Source organism: Haemorhous mexicanus, chromosome 5 (assembly GCF_027477595.1).
Source record: "Haemorhous mexicanus isolate bHaeMex1 chromosome 5, bHaeMex1.pri, whole genome shotgun sequence".
Taxonomy (NCBI): domain Eukaryota; kingdom Metazoa; phylum Chordata; class Aves; order Passeriformes; family Fringillidae; genus Haemorhous; species Haemorhous mexicanus.
The window spans coordinates 47,408,252-47,432,893 of record NC_082345.1 but is presented as its reverse complement, the minus strand read 5'-3'; the positions used below and the strand labels follow the sequence as shown (position 1 = coordinate 47,432,893).

At 40.2% G+C, this 24,642-nt stretch overlaps 1 protein-coding gene across 7 annotated transcripts in view; it reads left to right on the top strand.

Moving 5' to 3' along the window:
- The window catches only part of PDZRN4 (PDZ domain containing ring finger 4), a 264,705-nt gene extending 244,053 nt beyond the window's left edge, over nt 1-20,652 (top strand). For 4 of the 7 annotated variants that reach the window (XM_059847080.1, XM_059847074.1, XM_059847078.1 and 1 more), the window contains exons 6-10: nt 3,180-3,278; nt 5,423-5,485; nt 8,981-9,082; nt 12,538-12,654; nt 18,493-20,652. In XM_059847080.1, the coding sequence (XP_059703063.1) occupies nt 3,180-3,278; nt 5,423-5,485; nt 8,981-9,082; nt 12,538-12,654; nt 18,493-20,019 (1,908 nt within the window). In that variant the 3' untranslated portion in view covers nt 20,020-20,652. The remainder of the gene's footprint in view (nt 1-3,179; nt 3,279-5,422; nt 5,486-8,980; nt 9,083-12,537; nt 12,655-18,492) is intronic. The other 3 variants (XM_059847075.1, XM_059847076.1, XM_059847077.1) reach the window with 3 other exon arrangements.
- The last annotated feature ends 3,990 nt before the right edge of the window (nt 20,653-24,642 follow it).

Genomic DNA, 24,642 nt, shown 5'->3' with positions numbered 1-24,642 from the left:
GGCCACACAGAGAAAAAAAGCAGCAAGTCAAAGATTTAGCCAAAGATTTGGCATTGATTTCTGCCATTTGGCAGCAAAGTGCTCTCCGTGTTGGGACATGCTGCCCCCAGTGTGCCCAAAAGAGGAGAAGGCTATTCCTGAGCTTCAGTCCCTCTCCTCCCACCATCTGTCTGTCAGCACTATTCATGAATGTCCAAATATTATTTCTCATAGATTTTGAAAATGCTGAGTCTTGAAGACTCATGCACACAGAGAAAAGCCAAAGAGAAAGCGACTGTGTGTGTGTGCGCGCACCCACATGCATGCATATATCAAAAAAGATTTCAGAGGAGGAAATTATTTGCAAATTCATTACTGCTCCCAAACCTGCTGTTTCTTCTGTTAAAGACCAGTTGTGAGGAGTAAAACTCCACAACACTATAAAGCATCTATTGCAAAATACTACGTCAAATGTATTTGACTGTGATAGTCCAGGTTCTCTAGTGTTTCACCTGCTGCTCTTCTGTTGAAATTGTTTTGTGTGTGCTTATTATAGAGGTCGGATTTGTGGACTTTTGCTCTGAAAGAAGATCTACTATTTCATGCAAAGTGGTTTTAAATTTTCCTGAAATATTTTTCAGCTCTGGTTTGTTTGCTTGTGACCAGGATGAATAGTGTTTCCTGTAAAAAAAGAGATGCCATGAGGTTAGTAGTGCAGATGTGCCATGGGCGAAAGGAAGTTATCTGGAATGACTTCCAGTGCAAAGCAACAGGCCTTACCCACCTTCTCCCTCATGATGAATGAGATATCAGTTGAGTATGTAATTGAGTATGACATCTGTGCTGAAAAACATGAAATGGTTCTTGGGGATCTCAGCTGTAGGTATCTACAGCTTCTAAGCAGCCACAGCCATGTGCAGTCATCAGACTTCACCTCATATAGTCATTTAAGAAAGAGATAGTCCAAGACTACAAGTACTAACCTCAGCTCTCAGATCTGTTACTGGGCAGAGAAGTGAAAGCTGTGGTAGCTTGAGTAGTGTGTGCAGCCAGGGCTATTGCAGCCCAGCCAGAGGACATTAGTCACTGATACTTGTCATCAGCTGGTTCCCTGAGGTGGTTTTGGCAAATCTCTCATGCACACAGGATGAAGCCTCTAGGCTCATCCCCATTTTCCTTTGCTCTTTCATGCCCTAAATAGCTACTTTTTTCTGCTCATTGAGCCAGCACACTAAGAGAATTCAGTTTGTTTGCAGCCTGAAATGTTGGTGCAGTTTTGTAGCAGTATTTTGAGTCAAATCATCCACGATGAGAATTTTAAGGGCATTCACATCTGAAGAAATTGTGTTCAGAGCAGTCCTTGGGCTTCCTGTCCACTCTCAGCTTGGGGATACAAGAGGTTTTGCCAGCAGGACAATGAAAGTTAATGGATTTCAGCTTGTGCACAGCTCCCTGTTTGCCTTGATTTAAAGGTCCCAGTTTCAGTCCTTTATGGTGTATTTAGGTTTCCTTATAGGCCTCCAAGGGACCACAAACATCTTTATTCCTTAAAAGTATACCTTGTTGCTGTAATTGAAGCCATTTTGTTACTGTAATTTCTCCCTTATATTACCTTTCTAGTCAAGTGGTGTTTCCCTCTGGAGGCATCAATTACTATGGGTTTTGAAAAGGCCTCCCTCCAGTACACATCCTTTTGCTCCAATGCCAAAATCAGGTCACTGTAATTCCCTTCCCTAAGAAAACATGCTTCCATGTTTCTTCTTTCAAACCCAATGTGTAATGTGTACTGGTGAATAGTTCCACTCTTTACCACCCTATGTAGAACTCCTGCCATATCTAAGAAAAAATAAATACTACAGGTTTCATGGGGTTTTTTTCTACATTTTCTTTGTTTTCATGAAGACACTGAAGGTCCAAAGTCCAGAGAGAATCTTCAAGGATTTGTGCAGGTAGTAAACCTGTGTAGATTTGAATTCTTGTGAGGGAGTAGGGGAGCAAGCTGTAGCAATGCACTTTGTGCAAGATCTTCAGCTGAAATGAAAATGTTGCAAGGCTCGTTGGCTAACCCATCTGTGTGAAGTACAGGTTTTTCTGTAAGTCATGCTTTTTTGACATCTGGGTCCTACAACTTGCTGGACTCAGCAGTGACTCCTCACTGCTTTGCACCCAGTGCCTGTTTGTGGATTAGTCTGTATGACATCTCTGTGAATGGGGGGAAACAGGCTTTGTATCACAGAGAGCTCTGTATCTGAGAACTAAAGCAAAGGTTGGTCTCTCTCCTTTTATTGCATAGCCACAGAAGCAGAAGTTGTCAGGGTCCAAATGTGACCTGAAGACTCTCTTTACATACAAATACCAACCATATTTTCCTACTTGAAACCAAGCTAATACTCTGTGTTATTGTGTTCATCCTGCTTTATTACAACTATGTGTTTCACAGTGTTCAAACCAAGTGCAGCTTTGCCTTTTTGTGAATGGTTCCCCTATGAAGCCCTAAAGATGCTTAACTCACATTGGTGTATGTAGTACTTATCATTCTACCATCTGCCCAAAAACTTGCACTTTTCATGAGATGACACTGCTGGGACATCTGGCACTAAAAATATGTTTTCTGCATCATCTCACAATTGAGGAAGATGCCACTGCTGTTTAGCTCCACAGGAGATTCCTTGAAGAATCTTTCTGTTATCTAACAGCTTCTGCAATGAAGCACACTACACTGGCCAGGGAAGAAATCATGCCATTAATGGAAGCCTGTACTTCTGCTTTATGGCTTGGATCGCTGTCAGAAGGGAGTGACACTTGTGTGATGAATTGATTGATGGTATGCAGTCTGTCTTACATGCTATAAATCAGCTAGTGTGATGTGACTAGAAGGAGTATGTAATCTACTGTAAGTCAGATTCTATTACCCAAAAGTCAAAGACCTGCAAAATCAATGCACAGCTATATTTCTCAAAGTTTGGCATGTCTTACCAAACAGTTTCTGTATAGCTTGAACCTGCATTGTACTGGGATTTCCTTCTTAATTCATGGAATAATTTCTTCCTTAAAGATCCACCCATGACATTGTGTCTCAAGATTGAGAAGGAGTAGTTCATACAGCATGGATATCTCAGCAGCTTGGTGCTGCCTTGTGCTATGCAGTTCTTTCCACCTTTGGCAAGAGCCACCACAAAAGCCTGTAAATTTTCTTGTAGGAGGTGGAGCTGTGCCGCATTGGCAGCCAGGAGAAGCTGGGGCTGACTGTCTGTTACAGAACCGATGATGAGGAGGACACGGGAATCTATGTCAGTGAGGTAAGGACATGACCCTGGGGAGGAGCATGGGAGATGTTCTTGGAGGGCTACACGTGCAAAGAATGAACCTGCAAGTGCTCTTAGACAGGAACGCAGCAGTGTTGGCCAGCTCATGTCACTCTCAATTCATTTAGATTATCAGCTCAAATCATGTTGCCCAAGCAGAGTAATAATTACTAGTGGGCTTCTTTAGTGTAAGTGCTTTTAACTGCAACATTGTAGTTAGTAAAGCAGTCTGAGAATGGTCTGAATTTTGAAAGAAATGTGCCCTTATGATGGAGGGCAGAGCTTTTGAGGAGAAAAGTGCCTTCTCCACAACCCTGCTTGCATTCTCCCTCTGCCACAGCCTCAGTAATCCTAACAGTGGTCAATCATTATTGTATTATTTTTGTGTTTGTTACAATTGTTTTACACACAGACATACCAGAGATGGGTAGAGAGAGTAGACTGAGAGATTAATATGTTAGAAAACCAAAATATAGAATTCTAAATACTGAGGTGAGCTGAATCCTCAGGTTTTCACTGGCTCCACTCAAAAACCGTGGCACCCAGCACAGATTGTTAGCATTTCACAAGGTCAGTCCACAAGACCTCCAAGAACACCATCTCCTTTTGTGTCTCCAGTCATTCAAGGAGGTTTTTTTTCTGAGTAAAACAGAACTCCCTTGAGTCCAAGGTCGCTGCTGATTGTTCTGCATGAGCTGTGATCCCAATTGGTCACTTTTTTGACATGTTGAATGAAATTTCAACATTAGAGAAAGGTTCTTCACTAAAAGGGTGATTTGTTCCTTGAGTAAGGCTGTCCAGAGGTGTGGTCGCAGCACCAAGCCTGTCAGAATTAAAGGAGCAACTAGACAAAGTTTTTAGTCTTATGGGGTTTTTTTTAGGTAGTCCTGTGAGGAGGAGGTTATTGGACCTAATGGGGTCCTTGTGGGTCGATTCCAACTTGAGACATTCTGTGATTCTAAATTTTTAGTGGAGCTCGTGGACGGAGAGGATCAGAAAATACAGACTTCTCCTATGTACCAGTGAATGGGATGGAGGCAAGACTACACATAAAGAGGCTGGTAGCAATGTTAAATAAGCTGAAAAGCACAGCCTTGGAACAAGAATGAGGAGTTAATATAATTACCTAAGAATATACCTTCCACCAGTGGTAGGTGCTGTTAAAGTCTGTTTGACCTTGTGAGGGCAAAGAAAGTTCAGGAATCTCTTAATACATTCCAGGATTATGTCTGAAATGTTCTGCTTATCCTACAGGATAAAATTTTTTCAGACCTTTGAAAGTGAATGTATTGATATTATCTTTTGTACTTGATTAAGGACTTCAGAATCATTGGTTTTTTATGACAATGCACCAGAAGAAAATAATATCTAATACGTAGAGGATCTATCCCACAAACTCAATGCTCAACTCAAATTTTTGGTTTGGAAAAAGAACTTATGCCATGATGAGGCAAAATAAATGTTTGAAGATAACCATCAAATGAAAGGTGATAGATTGAATTGCCCTGCAACAAACAGTAGGTCATTACTCAGGGATGTGCTGTAGTGTCTTTGATAAACTATCACTGGAGCCCTAAATATCTGTTTAGGTTAAATTAACTTAAATTTAACTGGTTCAGACTAGGCATGATTTACAGGACCTGTGAGTGATCTATAGAATATGGATCCTTCAGGTTTTTTTGATGTTTCCTTGTGAACAGATTGATTACTAAAATAATAATTTAATAGTAAGTGTTTCCTGTGGAAGAAAAACAATCGTGCCCAAAGACAGGCCCGTTTGTATAGAGGTATCAACTGCTGCAGAAACTTCTCAGTCCATAGTGAAGTTCCAGAGAAGAGGGTGTCTCATTAATTTTTAATGCTCTGACAGCTGAAGGTTAATGCCTGACAGTGGCAAAGGAAAGTATTAATTTGAAAATCATATGCTCCCAACCCTTTCTGTCTTGAGGCTTTTATCTGAAACCAGCTCATATATGATCATTTAAAGAACTGCTTCGTTTCTGTGACTCTAAAGGAAACTTCCAATTGCCTCTGCACTGTTTAAAAATTGTACTTTTTCAACTCTTGATATTGTGCAGCTGTTGAAATTTCCCATAAAAGTCTTTTCATGTTCAGTTACTGGTTGCTGTCCTGTGCAGGTTGATCCAAACAGCATTGCTGCCAGAGATGGACGGATCCGTGAAGGAGACCGCATTTTGCAAGTATGTGACAGGAGACTCTTCCTTAAACTCATTCTTCAGACAAACATGCAGTGCCATCTTCTCTGTGGACTGTTAATGAGGGAAGATAGTTCTCTTTGTTACTGTGATCGATGAGAAAATCCATGTCTGTCTGTTTTTTAACACAATAGCTGGGAGCTAGAGTGTGTGTACTGAAAAATGAGACTGACAAACTCGTTCTGCCTCATGCACTCATGTCCCATGTCTTTTTTTTTTTTCCATATTTATTAGAAAATCTCATTTCCACTATGTTCATCTCAGTGTCAAATTCTAAACAGGATCCTGCAGACATAAATATAAGTGTCAGAGACATGCTGATCATTAACCAATTGCATAAATTTGGGTAAAACTCTTTTATGGTAAGCACAGATAATAAGAGTTTTCACACAAAAAAAAAGTGTTGTTTAGAGAAGAATGATCTTGAACAATCTTGAGAAGGGGGTTCATTAGGTTTTTCTTAATATTTTCTTTCCTTCCCCCATAATACATTGCTTTTCTGAATTCTTTTCTAATCCACCACCTTGGCTTTTTTTTTTCTCCCTTTGTTTCTATTGATTCACTTGCTTAAAGAGCTGCCCCAAAGACAGGTTTGTGTGTTACAGCATAGGTGGGTGTGGGTGGCTGGCTGCTTCACAGGGCAGTGAACCTGTACAGTAAAGGAAACCAGCAATGGGTAGTGCATTTTTCACCTCAGTGCAAAATCATAAAACAGCTACCAAAAATCACTTGACTGGAATTTTTTTTGCTGTATTGCAGCATTATAATTCCAGTTCCAAGTTGATTAAGTTGATTTTCCTTGTATTTTTGCCTTTTTTCACTGAAGCCCCAGAAGAAACTCCTAGTGATGACAGGTTGGTTTTCTGTAACATGTTCCATAATTGCCCTTCATTAATTTAAGCAGATGAGTTTTCAGGTTTTTACAAGATCAGTCTGTTCCTTCCTTCCAATCTTTTCATTTCTGCATGAAATATCTTTGCTGAAACCTGTGTCTCTTATCCTGGTACAGCTTAAACCAGCTTTGGGAGTCTAGTGAATAAACAGTGTCTATTAGCTGGTTTACCAAAGCAGTCCATTTTCTAGAAAGGAAATAATGAATTAGATTTTAATGTCAGGGCTCACTTGGGGCCTGCCTGTTTTCTTCTTGGTGAGGCTGGGATTGTGAAAACATTCCTAGGATGATGTTCTCCACCAGAAAGCGCAGATGCCATGGTGTGAGGGCAGTGACGTCCTCGGCAGGACTGGGGTGAAAGGACCATTCCATGGGCTGCATGTAGGAGAGGAAAAGTTTGGGTGCTGGCTTCCATGTCTTTTTGTGACATACCTAGCGAAGAAATAGCAGTATTTTTAACTTCCAAAAATCAGAAGAACACCCATTTTTTATTCTACCAAGTAGAAACAACTTTCCTTCCTACTCTACGTGTGTCAAAATAAGGAAAGAGAGACTAGATCCATTTTCCACTCCTTTCCTTTTTGTAAAATTTCTGGGTGGACAGCCAACAGCAGTTCAGGCAAATGTTCTCCAGTTCCAAATGAAATTCAATTCATTGCAATTTTGAGTAAAGACTCCAGGGGTGAGAGAAAACATAGATAATTCTGCCATCCTCTTGTGGACTGGAGCATTACTTTAATGTCAGTGCTGATATATTGCTATGAATTTTATCATTAAAGTTAACACCCGGAGAGTTATGTGGGGTTTACTTTCATATCTGAAAACACATTGACCCTCTATCTCCTCTTATTGATGAGATAGCTCAGAGAAATAGAAGGTGACGGTGCCATTAGGGGTGGATTACACTGAGGCTGGGAGAGATACAGATCCTTGAGCACAGGGCTGTTTTCTGTGGGTGGCAGGTGGCATTGGTTAAGGCTGTGGGGGGAATGCTGTTATGTGTGCTCCTCACAAAATGACAGCAGCTTTCATCTCATTTTTGAGGCTGTAACTGCCCCCTTTTCATTCTCAGAAACCACCAACCTTTACAGTCTAAGCATCTGAAAACTGCCTTGAGTACTTTAAATGAAATGTTACCATGTCAAGGAAAAGTTTTGAGAGGGCAGTCCTAGTGGTAGTTGCCTAAACTTTTGCTGTTTTTAGCTGTGAACCTGCAGGCTCAGCACAGCCCATGGGGCAGGCTGAAGTCCTCTCTTCCCCCGTGATAGTGCTGCTGGGATGGGGCGGCCACTTTCAGGTAGTGTGGGACAGCCCAGCTGCCTCCTCTGGGCTCCATGGCCAGCAGTTACTCAGCTGATAGGAGTTCCTGGAGCAGCCACCATGTCTGGGGATATTTTGTACAGGCTGCAAATCTGCTCCTGAGGCTGCATCTCTGCTTTTCAGCTTAGGGCAGCTCTGTGTTACCTGGTCTCCCACAGACCACAACTATCCCATCTTGTAAGCTTTGAAGAGTCTCAGACATTTCACTCACTGCCAGTTAGGTGATCAGGGATTTTGTTTAATCTGAATTAAAACTATGTTTTTGAATCAAGGGCTTTCAAGCTTTCAGTTCAAAAACATATGTACAAAAATGCAACTTTCTTTTTGATTTTCAACTACAAGTTGAAATGGACTTGAAATGGAAATGAAATTACAAGTGCTGTTTTGAAATGGAACCATTAGAAGATTTTTTCCCACCAAAAATATTCAGGTATTTCTACCATCCAGTTTTGTTTTCACTCTCTTTGAAACAGACCGAATTTTAGAGGTTTTGTTGCCACAATGAGAATAATCCTCTTCTTGTGCTGTGAATTGGACAAAACTGAATTCTTACGGGAAATAAGATTTCTATTTGATTCCTTCATAAATGGTTTTTGGACAATGAAAATTGTGTTTGTTACCACGTAGACATGGATGTTCTTGTTTTAATGGGGCTACAGAATAGGAGAAAGGTAGCAAGAAAAGACGAGTTTCATTGAAAAACCACTTTTATTTTGATTATCCCCTTGTAAGGGGGATACATACGTTTTGTGTGGTACTAAGCTGTCCGCACAAATATGAAATGATTAAATGGAGCAGCAACAAGCAGTGGCCTGAAAGTATTGCCTGGTGAGAGATAATACTGTAGCTCTCTAATTGGCTCTCTACCAGCATTCAGTGTGACTGATTTCAGCTGTAGCATTACCAGTCTTCTTCCACCAGCACTATTATCTCAGAGTGACACTTCCATTACTCTGAACGGAGAAAGATGAACGTCACCTGTCAGGGGCTGGTTAATTGTGTTGCTAGATGTATGTTACCAGGGCGCAGGTTGGACATTTATGAACATAACTGCTTCCTCTGATGTCCACCATCCTTCAACGATCAATACAGCTCTTACAGTAAGCGCATAATTGAGTGAAGGCACTTACCACTGAGGGGCTGAAGATGAGCCCGTTGCGCAATTTTCATTGTCCATACATTCGGCACAAATGAGCTGATATCTGCCCTTTATTGTGTGTTGCTTTGTGGAAATAGAAACTAATGTGCCACTTTCATTTGTTTCCTAGATAAATGGCCAAGATGTCCAGAATAGGGAAGAGGCAGTGGCGTTGCTCTCCAGCGAAGAATGCAGGAAAATTGTGTTGCTGGTTGCGAGGCCAGAGATGCAGGTTAGACTAAACAGATGCACTGAGTCAGAACCTGGGTCATACCATGCATTCACTGTCACTGTAAGTGATGAGCTGCCAAGAAATAGGAATGCCAAAGTTACTGACAAAAGGAGCAAACAGTTAATTGCGGAGCTTTGCTCTTTTTTTATCCAACGAAGAGAATAATATGATATTCCTAGGGCATGTTTTCCCCAAACTAAACAAGTTTTTTTCCAGCAGAGTGAGCAGGTATATAAATAAAGCTGGCAGCACCAATATGATATTAGTAAAACATGAAGTAGAACTTGAAAACTGTGCATTACTCATTACAGGATTCTGCTTTGTTCAGGGGATAAATTTCCCATACTTAATGTTTATCAATTTTATCTTTAATATGAAGTTTATAATTTATATGAACTTACACAAAGCAGTAGCTTGTCATTTCTGAGGGGTTGTTTTGTGCTGTGTGGTTATAACCCAACATGTAAACTATTAATGTATGTATAAATTATGGGACTTTCTCTACAGTCTCATTCAGCAAATGGAAATCTAATTGTTTTAACAGCACCCTGAGCACAAAAACATGCCTGCATTTTGGGAGGTGCACTTCCAAAAGCTTTTAGAAACATTTTTTATGATTTTAAAAATAAAATTATGCCAATACCAAGAATTTTGCTATTCCAAGAATTTTTAATATCATTGCAGGGGACAGATGTTAGGTTGATTTTCAGATAAAGAAGAGGTACAGTGGTAGAAGACTGCTGGTTTTACATCCCTTTATATTCTATTTGTAAGCCTCTGCAAAGCAAAAGGACATTATATTACCACTGCTCTATCTGCCAACAATTCAGAGTTGTTTAAGTTGCCATTTGTCTCTCATGCTATTGTTCTGATATTTTCAGTCTCACTAGCTGCATATTCTGTATAAATTAAATTAAGTTTGATTCAGTGCCACTTGGAATCTCTACTTAAATACTACAAATACTGTAGTTAACTACAAATACAGTAGTTAGAAAAGAGTCACAATGTCAGCATTCATAGCCTTTATGTTTTTCAGGAAGCTAAACAATTCTTATAAAACCAGTGACAAAGTACAGCAAAAATAGGCATGCCTCACTTTATACTGCAAAATTATAGTCCTTGGTTGCTGAAATTTTGAAAGAGATTTTTCAATATTATTCCAGCTGTTTTTCATTAGGATTTTGTTTTTCTCTAGGGAACAGAAATTCACCCACTTATGAAAAATACATGCCCAGAGAAAGTTCAGTCTCTGTATTTGTTTAGACTGGTCAACATTAAATAAGGAGTCAATATGATAAGATTAGTATGAGATAAGGAGTCACTTATGTGTACCAATGTAGCTTCCCACATGAATACTCTTCACAAATAATAAGTGGGGTTTGGTTTAGGTTTGGGCCTTTGGTGCTGGATTTTTTTGTTTAGTTTATGTGTTTTAAGCATATACTCAGACAAAACTGATGAAAAAGCCAGAGTAGGTCAGAGATGAGGCTATCAAGTGATTTCTGCTAGTTGTGTTGCTTTGACTTAGTAAAAAGCCAGCAGGATTAAGCAAGCTTTCATTTCTTGATAGAAAATGGTAATGGCTGTATTGCAGCCTTGAAGGATGACTGCTGAGCACATTCCCTGAGTAACAGGGAAGAAAACCCCTCTGACCATATAATTGTGCAGTGAATAATGAAGTTTTGAAACAGAGCACCAGAGGATCACACCACACACATGCATTCTCATGTGTGAATGTGTACACAGTGTATGTAATGCATGTGTGTGCTAAGGCACGTATTAGTTTTCTTTTAAAAGCTGTAACATAATATAAGTGTTCTTATTAGTTATTTAATGGGACTGCCACAATCGAATCAGCAGATTTGCCTAAGTGAGATTTATCTTTCATCCTCCAAATTTGTTAATCTCTGCAATTTTCTCAGGTGAGGTGAATTAAATTGTGTCCTTTACAGTAGAGGAAGGCTGTGCTCATGCTTTCCTTGGGGTGAAAAAAGTAAACAAGACAAGTAAACAAAACTACCACATGTTCCACAGAACAGTTTCAAAGTCCCATTGAGTGCAAACATAAAAATTATATGTTCTCAAGGAAAAATTCTCCTCCTAATCCCAAACCGTAGGTGACTGGCTTTACCAGGGGAAATGATGAAAGGCTTTTCTATAAGAGGAAAGAATTCCTTGACATGGGCAAAACCACATCAGAGTTTATTAAGGAAACAGTGATGTTCTGCCAGTGTTCCATTAGAAGTACTACACAGCATCAGTCACTCCTTGTATAGCTTTGAACTACTACTACTACTACTGCTACTACTGCTGGTTCAGTGTAACTTTTCTGACTGACATCTGTGACCAGACATATCCTGGCTTTGAGGGAGTGGTAATTCTCCTCTAGGAGTTGGCTTGTGCTGCATTTCTCTTGTTTTCTTGGGACATGAGTACCTGGAATTCTTATAATTGTCTCATGCTGAGGCTTTTCCTTTTAGCATATTTTTGGCACCATTGTCCTGTGGTTCCTTCATCAATGATGAAACAATCAGTGTTTCCTTCTGTTACAATCCTGTCTTTATAGCCAAGAGTGCCACTGACCAGTGTTTTTCTTTTTGATGCAGTGTGCCATCTGGCAAGGGATTGCAGGTACAAAGGATAATTATGCTCATGTGCACACATGAGCATAATGAACAAAATGGAAAGAGCAGCATTTTAGGCCAGGGTGCCTTTTTTATCAGTTTTGAAAGATGTGAAGGGTGTGAAATGGGTTCAAGAAGAGATATGTGCTTGACAGAAAACATGGCATCCCCTCCTGTCCTTTTGCAACACTGTGTTCACCAAATGTCAATGTACTATTTTACACTTGGGGAGAAAAAAACCAAGCAAACAGACAAACCTTGCTTCCAGACACACCAGGAGAACTAAAATTGCTTCCCTTCAAGTCACCTCGTCTTTCTATCACCCTGTTCTGTTTATTTGTTTACCTGGAAGATCAATGGGAAGTTAGTGACAGAAATGCAGCCCAAGGTTTCCATTGAGGTGGTGGCAGCAGGGCTGGAATGGAGGTTGTTAGAGAGAAGAGCCCAGTTGCCTCCTGGCCCTATTAGTAACATTGCCACTCTTGCAGTGCAGGGTCTCTCAGTAGTAATGAACATGACAGCTTCAGGATTGTGAGCTGTGCCTTTCATACCTTTTGAAAGGAAATAATGCCTGTGCTGTGCAGTCTCCTTCATTATGAGAGGAAATCAGTCATACTGTTTTACGAAAGGATAAAAGACATGAATCCAGTCTTTTTATCCTTTTTCTTTTCTTTTTTTTTTTTAAGACGTGAACTTGAACTCCTACTGCCTGGCTTTCTGAAGAGAATCATTAGAATAAAAAGAACTAGTCAAGCATTGCCATTTGGGTTTACTCTATTTTAGCATGTGTCCTTGCTAACATAAAATAACATACTAATGTATTCTTTACAGCTGGAGGAAGGGTGGCTGGATGATGAAAGGAATGAATTCTTAGAGGAGTTAAACTTGGAAATGTTGGAAGAGCAGCATAATGAAGCGATGCACTACACAGCCAATGAGGTGGAGCAGGTAAGACCACTACGAAACATATAATTTGAAATTTTTCTAGGTATACTTTTTTGTTAATAGAGAATGAAACAGTGTGCTGTAAGATGGAGTCAAAGGCTTTGATAGAGTTCTCTCTCCAAATGCTGTGATCTCTGGCACACTGTATGTAAGGAAAAAGAGAACAATACATGCTTAGGCCCAGTATATCGAGTTCATAAACATGTAATAAGGTGTGATAAGTGCACATTTCTCCTTTTCTCTGAACTCTCAGAATAATATTGCTTTCCTTCATGAATTCTGAAGTGTTTGGGATTTATGATGTTAAACTTCATGTCAGTTTTTGTTAAACTGGTGCTAATAACACCAAGGTCATGGGTTCAATCCCCATATGGAGGATTTAACTTTAGAGCCAGACTTGATGATCCTTTTGGGATGCATGCAATGCATGACCCAGCCTTGCACCAGAGCTTGCAAAACAAGATGGAAGACATGTTTAAATAAACAACAGGTGTTTTGTTAATGTGAGTGTATTTCTCTTACACCAACAGCGCACAGCTCAGCATTTGTTTCGTTAATGGAGACAAATAAGCTATTGTTAGCATAGTCTCAGCTTGCTGCTATCCTGACTTTTACCTGCCCATATGTTCTGTAGGCTGTGTGACTGTGGCAAATATACCCAACAGTTTCATCAAGTGGTCTTCTCAGATGTACGTTGTTGTGAAAGGTATAAGTACCCACTCCTGGATCAGAGGATCTGCCAGTATGCACACCTGTGTGGAGCCAAAGAAATAAAATTCAACTTCTCCTGGCTTCCGGATTTATGCAGCTGGGAAGAAACTGTTTTTCCACCCACAGAACTTTGTGACTTACAATTTTTTTCCCCATTCTGAATTGCTCAGAAAGAGAGCCTGTGGCATTTTTCTTTGAAAAGAGGGATAAAGACTATGAGAGCCTTCTCTTTCCTGGAAAGCAGGGAGCTTCTTTGACTTCAAATGCCTCAATGCTTGGTCCACATTGTGGGGTTTGAATGAGCATTTAGTCTGTTTCTCCTGACCTCCCCTTCAGCCTTGACGCTGGGTCAGTGGGTAGGTGATAGCACACAGTAAGGCTCTACCCTGTATATCAATGAAATGTTCATTGGGACACAGACACTGACAGAATAATTAAGTCAATTCTCTGAAAAATGACAGATCAGATTACAAATATTTGGTCTTATAAGTATTTAATTATTTACACCAAGTGGAATAACTCCAGGGTTGGAGAGAAGGGAGCCTTGCAAAAGGATTTTTACAAGCCTTTTATTGTGACTCTCCTTTCCAGGCAGTGAGCCAAGCCTCAGTTTCCCAGGTTAAGCGTACTAACTGCTGCACTGCTTTCAGCTGATATATGGCCTCTTTTTAATTGTTTTAGCCAAAATTTGATCTTGGATACCAAATATTTCCTGTCGGAAAAACCACTTGCTCTTTGCAAAACAATTTCATTTTCATGGTGACATTTTCACACAAACCTCCAGTTCTGGTAGAAATTCTTCAACAAGTCTGTCTATCAGCTCCTACTAGACACTCACATTACATGTTGGGACCTCTGAAATCACTTTACCATTGTGACCTTCCACTGCAAAGTTCTTGTCAAGCTTTGGCTGAATTTGGGTTGTGGAGAGTGTTAATGAGTAAACAGTGATATTCTGTGATGTCCTTTCACAGAACCCATTGAATTTGTTTATTCTCTGTTGGAATCTTTTGCCAAGCATATTTTTTTGCCATATTGAGATTTTATATTACTGTAAAGAACAGTACACTGGGAAAAAAACCTGTGGTCACTTGTGATCTGTCAGTATCTGACATTGCATTGCTTGAAGCAATTCTAGGACAGCCAGACATTGCTTTGCCCTTCTGATGAGTAATCGAATCAACCAAATGCAGCTTGGTGTGTAATGGGGCATCAGTAATTTGTGACAGCTGCTGTCTCTCTAGACTCTGTGTAGTGACTCGTCAAGTCAGAAGACTTGACGAGGTTCTTTACTCCTTGTTAGGCTGGGAAATCTAGCAGTTTCCTGAGGGGAATCACACCATCCATTGGAGCTATGAAACCACGCTCATTGCAGCTGCCAGTGTCCAATCTGAGTATCTTCAAGCTCCCCGGCTGGCCATGGAGACCAGCCTTGATTTTTGTGAACAAAAACTTAGTTCTCTGGCTTCATAATCATCTGTCATCATGAATCTCGAGAGCTGCAGGAATGAATACACTCTCTATCAGAATATCCTTCCAAATACAAGTCTCTTTAACAGAATGCCATTTTAACATTTAATGTGAGCTGTCACAAAAAAATGTGGTACAGTTTGTAATAGAAGAGTCAAGTAGATAGTCATGTCTTTTCTGTATGTTTTTGACCTACTCTGTAGAATTCAATCAAGAATTGTATCTTCTCTGTATGGAATAATCCAAAAAGCCTCAAGGAAAGATGTAATTCTCCATTTTTTATAACTCATTGTGTTCCTTTCCCTTTATGACATCATGGTTCATTGTGCAGCAGAGATAATTTTCAGGAGACTGCCATACATTTGCCATGCAGAAATTCTTATTGGTATCGTGTAATATATCAGAACCTATTAAGAAGAAGAAGAAAGAATTGGATAAAAAGAATTATTCTAGTTCATTCAAAGCTGAAATACAGAGAAAATATCTGGGGAAAAATCCTTTTTTTGAAAGAAGCCTGTTTTAAAAGACCAGCATTGTTGGCAGAAAAGCATTTTCCCTTTTAGTGAACCACTGAAATAAATTCCAAATTTCCCTCATGGTTTGAGTACCTCATGGTTAGCCTGCCACTGGAGATTCCTCTCCCTGTGACATGTCTCCCTCTCACTGTCAGAGACTGACCACAGAGCCCAGCTGTGTTTGTTAGAGCCTTCAACTGAATTGTACTGCATTCATACTTTAGTAGCAGTCAGGGTTTTGAGTCCCAATATACATTATAAATTGTAAAAGAATAGAACAGTGCCTGAGTTCCTGCAAGATTAGCCATTTTATAGGCAGGAATTCTTGCTGGAGCTGAAATACAGAATCTTTTGAGGTTCATTTATTGCTTGATTGTACGCACTGCTGGGTTTACCTTCTCATTATCTGAGTTCTCACTGCAAAGATGAGGCCTAAGGAGCCCTTTGGTATTTCAAATGGAAATAATGGTAGAAGAGATTGGCAATGTATGTTTGAAAACAAACACTTTGTTTGAAATAGATAGTAGATAACACCAGAAAAAGCGACACACTGAAAATTGTGGATTGTCTCTTGTTTTTCAGAAGAGATGTAATGTGGAATTAGGCTTGTTGTCTTTCAAAATAAAATTAAAATTATCTCATGCTGTAAAAGACTGCTCAATCTGCACATATTTTGGAGCTCTGGCAAGCATGAAATGTCCAGGATAAAAATGCCAGGGGCTACCTTACTTGAGTCACAATGGATTTTTTAATAAAATGTATCTCAAAAACATGCAGTACAATAAATATCTTTATTACTTTCCATTTTCTTAATTGACTTAGCTGTAAGTATCCACATTCTGGGGAAAAATTTAATGTGATATGGATGCCTGCTTTAGTTTGAGAAGAATGTGAATGTATAGGCACTTGTATTTCCTGAGGGAACCCAAAGTCACTATCTGACATTCAGGTGCCTATGCTATAGACACTTATATTTCATCAGATCAGTCCCACTCGTCTGGCTTCTACTTGACTCAAAAGATGGGCTTTGCTTTGTTTACATCTTTTGTGTGTGCATGCTAATTCCAGATAGTGTAATTAAGTAGATATCAGTGTATTATAGTCAGTCAGTATAAATCAAGTTGAAGTTGAAGAAGCAAAGCTTAAATTATTGATAAAAGTGGTGTGGAAAACAAGAGCTACCAGTTCTGAAAGTGTTGATTGCATGGGCCTCAACTGTCACGTCTCTTCCCATCACCTATACAAATAGCCTCATTAAGTGGTTTTTTTCAGAAGTGCTCAAATATATGCTTTGGGTGGTGTAGTACCAGGCAGAAGACATCAGAGGAAGTATCATGAAGCTCTGCTCCTGTAAGCTGTGTAGCTGTGCTAACATTTAAACCACCCTTTTTGGAATTTTAGTCATATGGATGCAAATCATGTTATATCACTCACTCCCGAATAGCAGATCCGGACCATCCTTGTTTGGTCATGTGAATGGAACCCTGCATTTGGAGCAGGCACCCAGATTCCTGACTGCTCTGCAGCACTGCCCCCCTGTTGACTGGTGGAGCTATTCTCCCTCCTGTCAGTAAATATTTTCCAGAGCAGTGAGAAATAAGGATTGCACATTGCACTGGCCGGGGTGAAGCGTAAGCTGCCCAGGTTGTCTGCTGAAAGGTTTGGGGGCAGAGGAGGTCAAGACAAACTGCAGCAACTCCAAAGCAGGTGAGAGAGGGGAACAGAATAGCATATGTAGCAGCACTCACCAGGAGGAGGTGAACTAGAAGGATACTAAATTAAACCTAAACTCCTAAGGCATCTTTTCAGAAATTTTTAGCTGGTTTGTCACAGACACCGAATTCTCCTGGTGGTGTGTTTCTTTCAATATTTGCTTTATTCCACTCTTACACTGAATTGGGGGTGAAGGTTATTTTTGTTTTTCTGACCCCAGGCCATTATTTTTTTGTAACAGTTGAAAAAATGAAACCAGATGAAGGGAATGTGATCGTGAGGCGCACATGAAGAGAGGAGAAGGGATGATATAGGAGACACATTTTCATCCTGTTTTACTGTTTGTCAAAGTAGATAAAAAGGGAATTATGACAGTGGCCTCTCTAAGTTTGTTTCCTTTCACTGGGTGCACAGTACCTTTTTTCTCTCCTGCTTATTACAGTCATTATACATAATTATGCAATTATACCTCCTAAAAGAGACATGGTGTTGGTACTGTATGTAGTTAGGTACTTGGTCATAGAAATTGCACTCTGCATGATCCTTGCTTATCTGGTTTGAAAAATAAAATGTCTGTCTCTTCAGAGAGGTATTATCTCTGGATAATATTCTATGGAATATAAATGGGTTGAGAATATAAATAGGTGAGGTACAGTGAGTGGAGTGCTAATCAGCAGTCAAAAAGCTTGACACTATACCCATGGCAAAGCATTCAGTGTTGCTCTGCACTTAATATTGAAAGACTGATTTTATTTTAAAGGAGCATAAACTCTAACAATGGAGATAAATGAGTTTTCAAAAAGAGTTTTCAGGGATGAAACGGACTGAAGTCCTTCTGAGCAGAATCCTAGACTGTAAAATTAACACTTTTTCAGAAAAAGGCTACTGAGCACAAGAAGTGTAGAAGGAGACCATGCAGGCTGTAATGAAGCAAATGAAAGTTCACTGTTTATAAAAAGAAACAGTAGTCTTTTTGCACCCTGTTAGGTTGTACTAGTCATTGCTTCACTGGCTGCTTGCTCAGTTTGTTTGAAGTGATACCAGTGCTGAAACTTCCTCTCAGGTTTGAGAAGATTTCAACTCCACCACTTTCTGATGATAATCCAGAATCAAAACCAGCTCACCATCTTGTCATCATTATCTCTAAGCATTGCAAAGAGATGGCTTAGCTAGAGAGGGAAATATTTCTTTACAGACTTTAGAAGCTATGTCACTAGTACTGTAATTCACTTACTTTGCTTAGTATGGAAACCACAGCATGGCTCTCAGAAATGTTTAAAAGCTATGAGCAGTAGGACTGCTGTTTAGTGATCTGTTTTAATTGAGTTTAAATCACATCCCAGCTGTTTAAGCAAAACAGAACTGGAAAATAATTCTCCTATAATATGATCTGCATTTGATAATCCTTTTGGTTTCCTCATTTTTTTTTTAGCCAAAGAAACATGAAGAGGAAGATGGCACTACAGACACTGCAACCTCATCATCCAACAATCATGAGAAGGACAGTGGGGTGGGACCTACAGATGAAAGTCTTCGCAATGATGAGAGCTCAGAGCAAGAAAATGCAACTGAGGAGCAGAACGGTGCTACCCTGCAGAGCAAGCGGGATCTGGGCCACAGCCAGGACACATTAGGCAGTGTTGAGCTCCAGTGCAATGAAAGCTTTGTGTCTGGGGAATACATTGAATCTGATTTCATAGGAAACCCAGAGGAGGAATGTGAAAGGTTTCGGCAGCTGTTGGAACTGAAGTGCAAGATTCGAAACCATGGGGAGTATGATCTTTATTACTCAAGCAGCATGATAGAATGCAACAGAAGAGAGCAGGATGGAGTGGAGCATGAGCTGCAGCTACTCAATGAGGAACTGAGGAACATTGAACTTGAATGCCAGAATATTATGCAAGCTCACCGACTCCAAAAGGTGAGAGATCAGTATGGAGACATTTGGGCTTTACATGATGAAAGTTTCAGGAATTACAACACCAGCACAGATGTACAAAGAGGCAAACTGGATGACATCGTGGAGCACCCTGAGAAGTCTGACAAGGACAGCTCCAGTGCCTACAACACTGCTGAAAGCTGCAGGAGCACTCCGCTGACTGTGGAGCGATCCCCTGATAACTCTCTCCAGAGGGTAATCAGCATAACCAATAGGAAAAACCTGAGGACCACAATTGTTGCTAATCAGTCGTCCTCAGGACAAAGCAATAGAGAGACAACCTCAGCCAAAACCAAATCCACTGAGCAAAACGGTGCTGCGGAGAATGCAGTGCTGGCATCAGAAAGCAGCAAATTCACAGATCAAGAAAGGCAAGGCAGCGAGCACATTCCCTATTTGTCTCCATATCACAGTTCTTCTTACAGGTACGGGAACATCCCTGCTCATGCAAAGCATTATCAAAGCTATATGCAGCTGATCCAGCAGAAGTCTGCTGTGGAGTACGCCCAGAGCCAGCTCAGCCTGGTGAGCATGTGCAAAGACTCGCAGAAGTGCGCGGAGCCCAAGATGGAATGGAAAGTGAAAATAAGGAGTGATGGGACGAGGTACATCACAAAGAGACCAGTTCGAGACAGAATCCTGAAGGAACGTGCCTTAAAAATTAAAGAGGAGCGCAGTGGGATGACAACAGATGATGACACGATGAGTGAGATGAAGATGGGTCGCTACTGGAGCAAGGAGGAGCGGAAGCAGCATTTGGTGCGCGCTAAGGAGCAGAGGAGGCGGCGGGAGTTCATGATGAGGAGCAGGCTGGAGTGTCTTAAGGAAAGTCCCCAGAGTGGCAGCGAGGGAAAAAAAGAAATCAACATTATTGAACTGAGTCACAAAAAGATGATGAAAAAGAGAAACAAGAAAATCTTGGACAACTGGATGACAATACAAGAACTGATGACACATGGTGCTAAATCCCCAGACGGCACAAGAGTGCACAATGCCTTTTTATCAGTTACTACTGTATGAACACAACTTCTAACAGAGAGTATACTACCAGTTTAGGTAGAGTACAATTGCCTCGTTCAATGTGGCATTTTTATATATTTTGTGACTGTTTATAGTTTGATCTTTTTGTAAGCAAAATGACCTGGTATTTTTCATTTGTTTTTCATATAACAGTACCTTCTTTATCTGGCAGTCTTTCTTTATCCTGCAATATATTCATATTATTCATTTGTAAAAAAAAAATAGAAAAGTAAAGCAAAAAATTTCTTAACCTAACACATATCCTGTAACTTAAGATTTGGATTTATTTCTCTAATTTTGCTTTTTCTACTTTAGTAACAATACAATACCAAATCAAAATGCTTTATACTGTATCCTTGGCTTAACAAGTTTAAAAGTTTTTCATCTTAGATTGAGTCTGTTCATAAAACATATGCCACATCCCATCATATAGATAAGAATGACATTTTTCCAACTGCATATTTTACAGTACATTTAATCTGTAAATTGTAATTGTACTCGTCCAAGTAAAGTGTAGGTGAGCAATTCTCCTGTGTTATGTAGTGGCATTGGTCTTGTAGCTGCACAGTATGTGATAATTGTGAAGATGAAAGAGAAATAAATTATTGCTTATCTTTAAGAAATAAACAAAAACCAAGCATTGTTTTATTTAGATTGAGAATTTTCCTTTAAGTATAAGCCATTGCACTGTGCATGGTATTTACAGCATATGGAGATTTCAAGAACAAAGGACACAATTCCATAGGATATTTCTTATGAATTAGCTTTTAATTTTGCAGAATGAGTGGGTCTTTCTGGCTTTTCCTTACCTGCTATTATTAGTTAATTAAGTGATTCAATGATGTACATCTTTGTTGTAAGATGTTTGGTAACTGCCATGAGTCCTCTCCCTGGCTGAGCTTGCTATTTGTTCTACACATAAAAAACATGAACACAGCATATGCCTAACTTTGAGCCAAATCTCATGCAAGAAAAACTAGCAGTGATATTTTCATAGAGCATGAGTTAAGGCAAAACAGAGAATGAAAAGCAACTAATTGAGTTAAGCGTGTAAAATTATTGTTGAAGAGCATCCAAGTCATTTAAAAGAGCCTCAGTGGGAGCTGGCTGGAGCTCAGGAGCAATGGAAACTTTCTGTCTGGGTGCCTGATGGAACTCCCTGACTCTCCATGCAGCAGAGGCCCCTCTACTGCTGCTGGGGAATCTTCTGAGCTGCTGCTGCTGCTGCTGGCAGCCCAGTGAGATAGAGGAAGCTGAAGTGACTAGTCTGTGGGGTTGAAGAAATGGCCTAATAACTCCATTTTCATTGTCCCTGTGCTTGACTCACAGAAGTTCCTAACTGATTGTAGTGCTCTCCATAGCAGGATTAGGTTCTGAAGTCACCTGGCATCAGGTTTTAAAATATATGCTTAACATTGCAGAAAGGCACATAATGGTATTTCTAAACTACCAAATTCTGGGAATCATTCATTTGTTTTTAAACACTTTTGGCATTAGTTGACATTGGCAGTACTCTTTGCATCTCTAGGCATATAAATACCATAGGAGCACTGCTCTCCAAGTGTTTAGGAAAACTATGCCACTGACAGTTCACAGTTTAATAATGAGAAAATTCTCACTTCAGGACTCAGGGAGACATCACACTAAATCATTAGCAAATATACAGCTGTTAAGCTCAATGAAAAACACCTCCATTGTTTCCTTTTCCATTAAAAAAGTGTGGAATCCCTGACCAGGAAGGATCATAGGGTCTTATAGTATTGTTTTCAAGGGGCTGATACCGGATGGTCTCTCCAGGTGAGCCTAGGAATTGTCTTTGACCAACCTAAGTCATCTAGGAAGGTACACATTCTTCTGGAGACATCACAGCCCAGAGGTTTGGCTCTTTCCCTTATTGCATTCCTGTAATCACACTTAAACACAGGTCTCTTTCCTAATCTGAGTTCAGCTGCTATCAGCTCAAGACAATGGCTACTCTTATGTCTTTCCCTTAGACACAGTACTTACTGATTTTCTCCCGTTACTAAATCATGACTCAGAGTTCCCATCAAGCTAGTATAACACTCATATTCAGAGAACAACATGAAACTTCAGAAAATGTAATATCATTATTTCATCACTGAGAAATAAGAGTAGGAAAATCCGTGTCTAATTAGAGAAAAGTCCTAACTGGAGAGTGGTGGGGTGGGGAGTCCAAGTGGAGGGGAGGAGAGGAGCTAAGCAATAGATAATAATTAGAGAAACAAATAAGGAATAAACAATATTTATAGTGTACTAATAGGCTGTAAGTGGAAATATTTCCAAATCTAGGGAGATCTGTCAAAATCTAGTAAGACAAAAGAGAAAACCAAGAGGTGATGCAGAGGTACTGTCAGTAGCACATGTGATGTGATTTCTAGCTCAGCACATGCCTGCCAGAGCCCAGCTACCTTCTCCTTTCTTCTTCACCTGCTGAAGCACCATGTCTCTACCTAATCCTTAATCTGGGCAGTTTCCAGCAGCCCACAGTTTTCTCTCCTTTTTTCTAAACTGCAGTTATTAAGTGTCATTTTCCTTTTTCTCTGGGCAGCTTTGGGGAGAAGTATTCATTTCTGCCTGATGAAATGCCTTGATCATTGCTGCTAGCATGAAAACAACCACGCAGCCCCAGAGCAGGGCTGCCAGGCCGCCCAGGGTGGTGGTGTGCAGGGGCTGAATGGCAGGTGAGTGTTTTACTGTTCACTGCTCTCAGCTGGCTTCTCTGCAGGGCAGGACTCAGCATTGCACTCTCTCATTCCAGCAATTTTGTGTCAGTGAAATCCAGTGCTGACATCCCACATGTGGTTTATTCCTGCATATATTTTTTTTCAAAATGTCGTTATTTTTACTGAGGAAAATAACATTTTAGCAATAAGGCAAATTAAAAGAGAAGGAGCAAAATGCTTTTTATGGTGTCATAAATCTTTAAAAACTTTGTCTGCTGAGAACTGTTTTCATATGAAGGAACATAAAACTGCTTTCCAACTGGAACAACACCAGATCTTGTTTAGCAGGACTGCTTTGAGATAAAGTGCAGAAGTCAGGGAAGAGTAGCTGCATGGATATGTTACCATGGTCACATCACTGCTGGAAAAGGAGTTATGTCCCACTCATCTTTCCCCCAACACTGGTACCCAGCTGAGACCAGTGGGAGGTAATTTTTCCTATGAAGCCAACAAAATGACCTTGTGAAAAGCCTTGTTCCTCTCGAGAACTGTATTGCCAACTGATTTAGGAGCACTGCTGACCATAAGTAAGGTTAAAATCTGTGGGATCCCTGAATCGTCCTCCATGTAAGTATCCTAAAAGGGAAAAGGGTATGATCATGACAATAAACTAAACCTGCATCAGATTTTTTTTTTTTTAAGAAAGAGACTGGTAACATTCTTTGAATTGAGCACAAGCAATCAGAGATGAAATCTAGTCTGTGCTTGATGCATTGCCCTGTGAGACCAAATAAGGACCTTACAAGAGATGATACAACAACTTTAGCATTACACTTTCTGGACTCACAGGAATTTAATTATTCATTACTATCATGATGCTTGACTTTTTTTCATTTGTTTTTGTTTAACTAATATTGATTTGTACCTCTTGGTACAAGTTACAGAATAGCACCCTTTTTTAGAATAGCACCCTTTTTTCATCATGTGGCATTGATGCTGAATTATTTCCTGGTTCAAAGCTGGAATTGCCACAGGTTCTTAACCTTTGAACTGTTGATCACAAACATGTATGTGCTAAGTGCTCTATTAATATCCATTTTATGCACCCCCTGCTTTTTCAGCATATTAAATGCTCTTCAGGAGTGAGGATAAAATTAAGGTTGTGGGAGCTTGCATTTGGCTACAGCAGCACAGAGCAGCTGTCAGAAACCTGGTGGTGTTACTTTCAGAGAGGCCAGTTGGCTAACACCTGGAGGAGGAGAAAGACTATTGCAGAGGGATCATGAGCAGGTTTTATTATCTTTAAATGCCTTTCCTCTGAAACACCTTTCTCTGTTTAAAGAAGAGCATTCCACATGCTTGGATGGCAATTGCTGCATTTATAAGACTTGTATAGATTTTGCCCTGGTTTTCAGATGTTGTTGATCTTGCTCTAATGTCAGCTACTACATGAATGATGGAGCAGTTTTGGATGATGCCTCTCAGACAAGGTGCAGCCTGGGATTTGGGATGCACCTGGCAAGGCAACAAGCTCAAGTATATAGTCCCTGGGCCCTTCTTGGGAGTGAGCAGGTTCCTGTCCTCCCAGGAGTAGGATCCACCTCTCACTGTCAGAACCTTCAGCCATGTGCAGCTTTTCCTGTTCCTGGCAATTAAGGGTCTTGGCTTCCCTTGCCCAATTCATCTGCCTCTGAGCCAGGAAAAAATGGCATTTGTGTGGAGGTTCAGAACCTCAGTATCTGTGAGGTTATGAAGTGAAATTACTCTACTGCAAAGATTGCTTAGATGGAGCTCAAAGGAAGAAAGGAGTGTCATGTATATTCAGATACCCTCCTGGTTGTGACAGCTGTGGGTAGGGGGGCTGGGCTACAGGCATATTGCTTACAGCTGATACCAACTGTAAAGTGAAATGTGTGTGCTGCTTTTCACAGGCACTAGA